This window comes from Cygnus olor, chromosome 3 (genome assembly GCF_009769625.2).
Source record: "Cygnus olor isolate bCygOlo1 chromosome 3, bCygOlo1.pri.v2, whole genome shotgun sequence".
NCBI classification, from domain to species: domain Eukaryota; kingdom Metazoa; phylum Chordata; class Aves; order Anseriformes; family Anatidae; genus Cygnus; species Cygnus olor.
Window position 1 is genome coordinate 107514630 of NC_049171.1, and position 10277 is coordinate 107524906.

At 42.8% G+C, this 10277-nt stretch overlaps 2 protein-coding genes across 7 annotated transcripts in view; one reads left to right on the forward strand and one right to left on the reverse strand.

The window, feature by feature from the left end:
• DZANK1 (double zinc ribbon and ankyrin repeat domains 1) overlaps positions 1 to 7751 on the forward strand; it is a 21946-nt gene extending 14195 nt beyond the window's left edge. For 5 of the 6 annotated variants that reach the window (XM_040553596.1, XM_040553599.1, XM_040553597.1 and 2 more), the window contains 8 exons: positions 542 to 645; positions 2780 to 2854; positions 3767 to 3863; positions 5041 to 5129; positions 6243 to 6323; positions 6874 to 7001; positions 7259 to 7333; positions 7577 to 7751. In XM_040553596.1, the coding sequence (XP_040409530.1) occupies positions 542 to 645; positions 2780 to 2854; positions 3767 to 3863; positions 5041 to 5129; positions 6243 to 6323; positions 6874 to 7001; positions 7259 to 7333; positions 7577 to 7742 (815 nt within the window). In that variant the 3' untranslated portion in view covers positions 7743 to 7751. Of the gene's footprint in view, positions 1 to 541; positions 646 to 2779; positions 2855 to 3766; positions 3864 to 5040; positions 5147 to 6242; positions 6324 to 6873; positions 7002 to 7258; positions 7334 to 7576 lie in introns of those variants that run through there. The other variant, XM_040553600.1, reaches the window with a different exon arrangement.
• On the reverse strand, positions 7546 to 9747 carry BIRC5 (baculoviral IAP repeat containing 5). Its single transcript, XM_040553607.1, has 4 exons — positions 9572 to 9747; positions 9340 to 9449; positions 9118 to 9235; positions 7546 to 8846 (listed from the first exon to the last, which is right to left on the reverse strand). Exons 1-4 carry the CDS (start codon positions 9698 to 9700, stop codon positions 8763 to 8765), a joined length of 441 nt encoding a protein of 146 aa, XP_040409541.1. The 5' UTR covers positions 9701 to 9747; the 3' UTR covers positions 7546 to 8762.
• Between the last annotated feature and the right edge of the window lie 530 nt (positions 9748 to 10277).

The following is a 10277-nucleotide window of genomic DNA, read 5'->3' on the forward strand; positions in this document are numbered from 1 at the left end:
GAGATTCTGACAGGCAAAAGAGCAGGAATGCTGAATCTTTCAACATGCTCTCCCATATATAATTGAAATGCATACAATTGGAAAATAAATTACACAGACTAGAATGCTATATAGGTTCGGTTACTACGTTTGCAGTTTTCAGATTTAGTTTGTTACCTGTCAAGGACCTTAAATCAACTAAAAATCAGTTCAGTCATGTAGTTGTACTATTGAACTATTATTTTTTTTTAAACGTGGAATAGTTTCTCCTTTACACATGGCCAGTTTTGATTCCAAAGGATAACTCTGAGACATGATTTTGTTGTGAATAGAGCTGCTCTAGAAATGAATTATAACCTATGTATGAGACAGTATTCCACCTTTCTTAGAGTGTAACTTACTTCTCATTTCCTGATCAGTTAAATTTTCTGAAAAAAAAATCCTTTTTTTTTTTTTGTCTGAGTGAAAATCTGCTATTTTTTAAATCATTAATCAGATGAGTAGAAGAAATGTTAACCACAATCTCAGGGATTTTTTCTCCTGCTTAACTCTCTCTGATCAGGTTACTGGAGAAAGCAGCTGGATCATGTCTGTGCTCACCTTAGAAGCTACGCCCAGAACAACCTTGAATTCAGAGCACTGATTGGAGAACCTCGAATGGGAAAGGTAGGAAGGGCCTTGTGAGTAATATCTTCCTGTGAAGTGTCATGAAAAGAATATTCTGGCTGCTAGATAAACACTGGAAAAATACATAGCTCTGTTTTCTTTAGATCTAAACCTGTTTGTATGTGGGGATTTTTGTTTGTTTTTGTTGTTCCATCTTTTGCTTAGTCTTTCACTGGAGATTTTTTTCTGCTTTCTTGTTAATATGGCAGTTTCTTTTCTTCTCTCACCTCACAGCTGTAAGAGAAGTGATAGAAGCCAGAAAGCTCTTGCAGGATTCTGTAAAAGCAGCTGAGCAGCAGGCAATCAAGAAAAAGAAGAGCAAACTGACATCTGTGTAGTTGGTCAGTTAAATAAACCCTGCTAGAAATTGGATTTAGATGATATGCTTGCCCCCACTTAGAGCTAGATTATACCAGCAGATAGCAGCAATTCTCTTTGGTTATATAGCCTACTTCTAGTGTAAACTGTACCAGTAGAGGAAGAACGTATTCTTTCCATACTGGAGATGTGGTCTTCAGTGCACCAACCTGCATTAAAATGATTAAAAGGGTGATAGCAACCAAAGGTGGAAATTGGAGACCCTGCCTAAAGAGTCCTAGAAGACAGGGCTGGAATGACTGAGAGATCATTCTGTCCCTGTCCTGAGGGAGGATCAACTCTGTCTAAACTGTTCCTGACAGATGTTTGTCTTGAAGCTTTTAAAATTCACCAACAATGGAGATTTCACAATTGCCCCAGGCAGTCCATTTCTGTGCTCAATTATCCTTTGCAGTTCAGCTGCAGTACTGTATTGCTTTCTTTGGCAGCCCTGCTGGATTAAGGAGTTGCTTCCCCCCCGTCGCTGCTTCCTAGGTGATGCCAGCACAACTGCTTGTGCCAATGGCCTGTCTACTGGAATCAATGAACCAGGCTAAAAATAGTTGGAAAAAATGAAAGAAAGAAAGAAAGAAAGAAAGAAAAAAAAGGTGCATCAGCGCTAGTTAAAAAAAAAGAATCTGAAAGTAGGATGCAGGCAGAAGTAGGGTTGGCAATTCCTTAAACTAGCATAGATACTGGGAAGCTCTTTCCTGGTGACTGACCTGAATCTCCCGTTACAGTTTAAACTCACTACATCTTATCCTGACCTGAGAGATACGGCACATCAATCAAAAAAAGTTCTTGTAGCACATAGAAACAACTGTAGAAAAGCTAATGAATACTAAGGATGACAAATGTAATTGGTATTTGGCCAGATTAATTTTCTGGGAGGCTTAACAGCAGATATTTTGCATCTGAATTACATCTGAGACCTATTTGGTACGCCAGTGTGTTCAGAAACTGTAATGCAAGTATAAACATAAAAGGTATCTGCTTGGTATAGGTGGTGTAGCACATGAGGTATAGGTCCACTGCAACTCCTTTGCTAGAGGATTCAGAAGGATATGCCTGAATTGCCTAGAACAGGCTACTCCTGCTGCTTTTCTGGCCTTTTGTCATTCTATTGTCTTGAAATCACTGCCCACAAAAGTAACAGAAGCGATTCAAAGTAGATGCCAACTATCTGGGTTCAATGCCTTCTTATCAGTTATCATACAGATTAGAAATCTAGTCGGCCTCATCTCAAAATTCCCAACCTGCTGCAATATAACATTGTCTGCTTCATTTCAATTCTTTTTAATCCCCTGTGCATTTATTTATATATAACTTCAATAGCACTCTTGTCAGCCCTACGCTTTTAATGATATAGAAAGTTGCCTCTGTTTTACTGTAGCTTGTACCTCCACAGGCTGGTACAACTAAAGCAGCAGCCACTTCTTCTGGCATGGGGAATCTTAAGGACCACACTGCAACTGCAAAATTTGGGTGGAAAAATGACCGCACTTTAATGAAACATAGCATTACCGCATCTTTTATGTTCATTCAGCAATTCTGTCATTCTGATATTCCCAGCTACTCAAAACACCACCTGTCCCTTCCTCAGTTAAAGTATAGGTGCCGTTTCAGAAACGGGCAAAGGTCACTGGTCGTGTGTGATTTTGTGCATTGGCTCCATAATAAACATCATCAACCCATCGGTGTGACTTATTCCTAAAACTATTTCTGTCTCCTTTTTCTAAGAGACACTAACAGTTGCTCGGTTGCTCCTTCCCTACAGATTACTTCTGCGGCCATCTGTGAGAACGACTATCAAGTCACTATTACGTTAAATTACACTCTTGCTAGTAACAAGGTCAGTTTGGGGGATGAGGCCGGTTGTTAGGCAGCTGGTCTAAAGCTGTTGCTAGAGCAGTCACGGTAACACCGATACATTTTAAATTCAGGTCTAAACAAGAAATTCTTTTGTTCACAAGGTGTTAACTCATCACTTCAGAGAAAGGAATCTTTTTTTGTTTTCTTTTGGAGCTGGTAGAACAGGTATCTTTATCTGATTAAGCCAGACTTCATGATTATGTTGCTATCATTTTACGTTTCATTAGTTTTCTAGTAATATTGACATTCTTCTTTCTATTGATGTTTAGTCATTCTAGCACCCCTTAGCTCCTGATCTTAGAACCTCCTTTTCTTCAGTCCACATATTGTGCTCTTAAGAAACAAGCTTAGTAATTTTTAATAGTTTGGAGATAATATTTACCAAATCTCCTGTTAACGGTATTCAAACACTTAAAATCCCTACCTCTGGAATCACCACGTTCCAAAAAACACCCACGTATTCATTTCCAGCTTTTCAAAGATGAAAATCTGCCATTTCAAAGATCCAAAATTCAGACTGTATTTCTTCTGTAGAATCTTAAAAAGCTTACCTTGCCAAATGGTGCCTGAAAAGGCATATCGCATCATTTCACAAGTGAGGAATTAATCAGATTTCTCAGCTGGCAGAGGCACTGTCACTTGGATAAGAATCTTTTTTCAGTAAGTGAGGTTGTATCAGTTCCTAAAAAATCAAAACAAACTAACACGTAGTTTAGGAGAAAACAGTACATTATGTTGTGCCAAAATAGAGTTCAATTACAGATAATCATGTTTTATGCTAATTTGAGACTGATTGAAAGCCTATATAATTTTTTATTGTTTTGTGCTACTGAGTTTATAACAGCATTGCATGATAATCTGATCAACTTCCTGCATTTTGATGATTCTACAGGATATTCATACCAGTAAACCAGCAAAGTTCAATAATCATTACCTAAATAGTGTAACGGAAGATGGAGATGATCTGGATGGCAGTCAGACTAGTTTTGGTGAGATTCTTTATTTGTGCCTTTATGATGTAACAAATATAGTAGTCAAGAACAGGGAACTAGTGCTTACAGACTGGGACAGGCACATTAATAAATTGGCACATTCTGCACCTTCCTAAGTTGATCTTTAAGCCTCAAACTTTGGTTGAGTTGCGATTTCAGCAATGTACAGACTGTCAAAAGCTTATGGGTATGATTCATCTCCAGAGGACAGCTGGAGAGGTCAATAAACTGCAGCCACTGCTCACTGCAGTGTTTTTATTCTAGCGATAAACTAGCGATAAATATGCCTAGCATATTCTCTTCCAATAGAAGCCATAAATACCAATATCATCTCTACATTTGAGCTACTGCAGGGACTTCAGCGTTGGTACTTTTCGTAAAGGCAAGAAATGCTGAAATACATTAATTCTAGTTTTCAGAGATGCTTAACATGCATTTCCCATTGATGTCAGTAGCTGCTCAGCCTCTAAGGCAACTCATATGGGATTTTGGTTTTCATTAAATAAATTATTTGTAAATTCAGCATTAGAAAGCAGAAATGCCTAGAGTATCAGTTGACATAGTTCACGTACATGTTAAGGCCACTTTCTGCTTCCAATGTGAGACATTGCAAATGGCAACAGGAGCTGGTTTTCCAGACTGCCAGTGACGTGGCTGTGATTCCAGGCTCCGGTAGCACCAACTCAAAGGGTCCCCACATGCTTCATAATTTATCAGCCCTCCTGAACAGCGGTAGATTGTGTGTCTTAAAAATAATGGACATGCGTATTTATTCAAGGTCCTCTAGTCTTGTTCTTAAATATCTGGGAACTAAGCAGCATTGAAAAAAATGTAAGTTTTTTGGCCAAAACAATTCATGAATCCAAGTCAAGCCTGTTGAATAGCTGCAGCTAGTTAAAAGACTCAAACCCCCAGAACTCTACATTTCGTTGAATCTTCACTTCAAAATAGCAAGTTTTTAAATCTGCTTGAGCGCAAACCTTTTGTTAAAACCAGTCTGATCTGCAACAAATATTTCATCACTTTCTCTTGTAGAAAACTGATAAATATTGCCTTCATTTCAGCACAAAATAAAATATTTTTTTGGATAAATTATTTCCAGATTTTTTCCCCCGAGTTCTTGTTAGGATACTGACTTTGCTTTGAATTGTTTGCTTGTTTCCCTTTCTGGTAGGCAAAGAAGATCACGATCTTTCACATTCAAGAGGCAAAATAAAGAGAACAAAGTCAAGAATGCTTACAGAAAAAGAAGATAAGCTCCCTGTACATATCTTCTGCTGGTACAGAAAAAAAAACAACAATACTATATATAGAGCAGCACTAATATGAAGGAGGGTATCCAAGGATAAAAATAGAAAGCTTTTAACACTAACAAGGGAAGGCGGGGGGGGAACAGACAGAAGTCCAACTTAATATAAAACCTGAAAAACTGATGGCTGACATTTATTACAAAAGTGGAAATAGACGAGCTTTGTTCCTACCACAAGCTTAATTAGATTGCTCTGCTCATTTTTTGATCCATTCTGTTTTAATGAAACAGCATCAGGTCTAAGCTGTTGCAGACTGATTTTGTTACAGGTTTTTCTAAGAAGCAACGCCAGAAGGAGGCATTGCCATCTTCCCTTGACACCTAGCTCTGACTCCACAAGACACAACCTTGGCTGCGTCACAGCTGCCGTTCACGCAGTCTGACTGAACGAAACCTATACAGCAAGCTTTTATTTAGGTCAGCTCTCTTTTTTCATCAAGCTGAGATGTCAGCACAACTAAGGGATACCTTAATGCAAGAAGCAAGCTTTAGTTCCCCTAGAGACCAAACATCCTGGAAGTACTGCCGAATAAACATATTGCCAGTAACGGCATAGAATATTTGAAAAGCGAAATGTGCAGTTACCTAGGTTTGGATCACTTCGCTAACTCAATGGGTGGAAGACAGAGCTTTGTGATACGAGTCCAGAGATAAAAATGCTTTGCCAAGCTATTAGGTTTTTGAGAGAGGAAGGGAAGGAGGTGGAAGGATGGAAAGAAAAAAAAAATTTAAAGATTTGGTTAACTAACTTCTGCAAGGCAAGTACGTTCATTTTCTAAATAAAATACTTCCACTAGTTCTGGAAGCCTCAGACATAGATGTATCAATGTAAAGGTAATAATTTGCAGATTCAGGACTTGAGATATTAGCCTCGGTTATCCAACATTTGCTCGGATTCTGAAATTCCCACAGAAGGGTCATGGGTAATACTAAAGCTCTGCTATATGGCATTGTTCCCTCAGCTGCATTCATGCCGTTGTGTGCATTTCCTTTACTCGGATGCAAAAAGAGCCCACTTGTATTTTCCCCGCATGAAATCTTAGTGGCTGTTTTCTGTGTTTCCACAGCCAGAGTCCAGACAACTGCTGGACGAACTGGGTCCCCATGGGAAAGGAAGAATCACTTTGATAGAACAGTTGCTCAGCAAAGTAAGTTACTGTTTCACCTTACAACTCTTTGACCATTTACTGTAATTAACATCAGCTTGGCAGGTGACTTCAACTTCATGCTTAGGGGGCAACACCCAAGCAGTACAGCAATCTTCAGGTTGAAAGAGCATTTTAAATGAGAAAAACCTACTTTACAATCATATTGTCCCAGTTTCTGTCTTGCAGGTGTGCAGAGCATTCTCCTCAGGGTTTGGCAAGGCCACGTAGAAAGAAAAATATATGAATGCTGTAGTTTAGGGTAAAGACCTTTGTATAGCATAACCTCTATGTTTTGGCTGTGCAGTAAGAGCACCTTGACCGCAGTAATCTAGTTTGACTGCCCTTGCTACGCACACATGTTCTGGTTTTGAGCTAGCAGACAACCATTTTCAGAAGAAACATGAGGAATCAATACTACAATCTGAATATTTTTCTCTTGAAAACAAAGACCATTTGCCAACGTAAATTGGCGTTAACGTTAAAGCCAGGTGGAAGCTGAAGAATCTTTATGGCTTGTAACAGCTTACCTTCCCTCTCCTGCGCATCCCAGGGCGCTGACCCAAACTGCACCGGCGAAGACGACCGACCTGCTCTGACAGTGGCTGTCCGTAACAGGCATGCAGAAGCGATCTCTGTTCTTGTGCAGAAAGGCGCTAACGTTGACCAGCAGTCAGGACTGTAAGTGAGCGGTGATTCTCTGCCTCGGGTCTTTTGAAGTTTTACCAAAAAGGTACTTGTGTTATTTCAGTTAGAAAAGCTGTTCTATTCAATTCCTTTTCCCATTAACTTAATGCACACACCAAAGCCTACGAAAGAGATCACTGCGACTGCTTCTCTATCTTCCTATTAATTTTCCTTAATTTGCTATACCATTTCTTTAGGTACCAGGCCGCTTTCCCTAGGTAGTAAGTACACTGCTGATTCCTCCCGTGCAGGTACAACAACACCGCTCTCCACGAGGCAGTTCTGCTTGGATTAGAGGGAAAGGAGTGCGTCCGAGTCCTGCTACGGTAAGTGTCCTGCAGCTGGGCACCCACCCACAGCCCACCTGCACGGATCTAGCCAGCACTGCTGAAGGACCAGAGCCTGCCCAAGCCTCAGCGCCCTTATCGCACAGCTCTGTCCTTGCAGGAACAGGCATCCAGAAAGTCTGAAGCGACTCGACGTCAACGTTTACCTAGAAGCAACTTTACTAATTCCAGTAACTTGGAAAGAATCTAAGTAGCTTAAAACAATCTGTTCTTTATTTACAGCTGTAATGCAAGCATAAAAAAGAAGAATACAGAAGGGGAATCAGCATATGATTTGGCTGTTACAGATGGAAATAATGAAGTGATTTCATTGTTTGCAAGTAAGCTTGGAGAGGGAATGTTGGACAAACTTACGAAACCCAGGAACATTGGTCTCATCAGTGTTTGATCGTGACTGCCTTTTCTCCAAAATGGAGCTTGATGTTCTTTGAGTTTGGGAGAGCTTTAACTCACATGTCCAGTTCTGCGTGCAGACTTCGCTGAACCATGCGATCAACCCTGTAACAGCTGCTTACTTTGTACAACATTCTCCCACTCTTTCCCAGCGGTTCAGAGCACAATTCTTCACTACCTGTACTCTGTTCAGTGAGGTTTCTTTTCCTTTCCAAGCTTGCACAAGGAGAAGGATCAACCTTATCTTCCAAGGCATTAAAGCAGTTTAAGGCGACATGGTGAATACTGACAGTTTGACATTTGAGCAATAGCACTACAAACTGTACTTTGATGGGGTTATTTTCCATTTTGAATTTAAAACTGCATTCAGTGTAGCTCATTGCATTAAAGGTCAGATTTTTTTCCTCCAAAGAATTAAGTGAAATTACTTTGCTGTTTTGCCTTCCACTTTTAATTATAAATGCATCACCATGAGGCAGCAGACAGCTAAAAACAGAAGCTTATAAGGATACTAAGCACACTAAGATTTGGTATTACTAAACATTACTAGCCAATGCAATCCTAAATCCCTGAAGGAGTTTCTTTTTTAAAGTCCTTCCCCTTTTTATTTTAAAAGTTATCCATAAGCATTGGTATATTCAGTAAAAGAAATGGAAGTGTCTGCGAGCTCTTGCAATAAACACAAGTTTTTGCAGCAAGGCTACCAGTACCCTCCAAACTAGGAACAACTAGGTTTACAAAAGAAAATAAGAACAAGTAAAAACATGAGTTTTTAAACACTCCTAAATTAAACCAACTGGAAGAATAGGGGAATCCCTGCAGAAGAATATTATCTATGCAGTGCATCAAATCCCAGGTACTTCCTGGACAGACTCAAGTGAGAGAAGGAGAATCCAGAGTTGTTAAGCTTCTCACAGATGTGGCCGTTATGAAAGTGGTCCCAGGAAACAGTCGTTCAGCGAACGTGGCAGTGTCACAGTACATACACAAGACAGACGACAGAGGCTGGTGCAGCCTAGGAGGCCAGGTTCTCTATTTCACGACGCACAGACTTAGCTGTGTCTTCAACCTCGGTCACCTTCTGAGAAATTTTTTTTTTCTGGAAATAAAAATAAAAGTCACTGCCTACCACTGATTTGAGCATCAGTTAAGTTTCAGGGAGGTAGCGGGCTGTGTCTCTGGTAAGGCAAAGGCTGAGAACCAGCAGAGGACAAGCCATCTGAGCCAAAGGGAGCCTGGAAACACCAAGCTAGTTTGGCAGCAGTGCAATAGGGAAGCAAGAGGCCAGGTAAACAGCCCTAAGACATGACACCGAACCACTTCCAGCCTCAGGGGGCATAGGAAACATCGCACCACTGGCAGGTACATACGATTGCATTCTTCATCCGCTCTTTGTCCAGCTTCAGGAACTCCTGCAGCGTCAGGCTAGCTGGATCCTTCTGAAGGGCGACAAAAGCGCAGCCCGCAGAGTGCTTCTTGTGCTCCTCCCTATAAAAAAAACACGGGAAGAAACCCACCCCAAGGGGCTGACAGCACCGCTCACACCTCCCCGCTCCCTCCCTCCCCGCCGGGGCAGGGGCCCCGCTACTCACAGCGGGTCGTCGTCGGGCTCCCAGCCCTCCAGCTCCTTGAGGCAGAAGAAGCACTGCGCCACGTCGGGGCCGTTCTCGCTGGGGCAGTGCACGAAGCCCGCCGCCGCCATCTGCGGGCAGGGGCGGGGGGGCGTCAGCGGGACCCGCTCCCGGTCCTGCCCCTGCCCCTGCTCCTGCTCCTGCTCCCGCTCCCAGCCGCCGCCCCTCGCCCCCCCGCTCCCCCCGGGCTCACCCTGTCGGGCGTGCAGGCGCAGCCCTCGGTGAAGGGCCAGTTGCGGAAGGTGGCGACGCGGGTGGGGACGAGGTAGAGCCGCCACGCCTCGGGCAGCGCCGCCGCCGCCATCGGCGCCGCCGCCGCCATGGTTCAAATGGCGGCGGTTGGCGAGCGGGGCAGGGCGGGAGCCTGCGGGCCGCGGGGCCTGCCGGGAGCTGTAGTCCTGTCCCTGAGGTGACGGCCGTGGGGGGGGGGAGCCATGTTGGTGGAAGGAAGGGGGTGGCTCTCGGCTGGTTTCGGCTGGGCAGTAACCCCTTAGACCACACCACGCCACTTACGGAAAGATAATTCCCTTTCAAAGGAAACTGCAAAGCATTACTTTTAGCACGTTACTGACCACTACGCAGAACAATCTCAGTATCCACCCAGCCACTGTAGATCACCAAGCAATACAAAGCTAACTGCAATAGACAGCCTCCTGGTTGTGAAGCATAAAGCACACGCAAGCACCTCAAAAGGTGTGGGCTTTGCTACCCTTTTAGGAAACGGTGAAGTTTGTTCTGCTAAATTGGGTCACGTTTGGCAACTGCAATCATCACTACAGTCACTGCGTGGCTCAAGGAAGCACAGAGTATTTGTGTCATTAAGCGGGGTGGGTGCTGGCTTTCTAATCACAGCTAAAGGAACTCATCACGCTGGTCTCTGAGGAGGCGGCACGAGGAGG

Coding starts and splice junctions, on each gene's coding strand:
- BIRC5 (XM_040553607.1), bottom strand. CDS start 9,700: ATGGCGGCGGCGGCGCCGATGGCGGCGGCGGCGCTGCCCGAGGCGTGG. Junction 9,450..9,571: donor GCGCCTGCACGCCCGACAGG/GTGAGCCCGGGG, acceptor CCCTGCCCGCAG/ATGGCGGCGGCGGGCTTCGT. Junction 8,847..9,117: donor AGCGGATGAAGAATGCAATC/GTATGTACCTGC, acceptor TTTTATTTCCAG/AAAAAAAAAATTTCTCAGAA.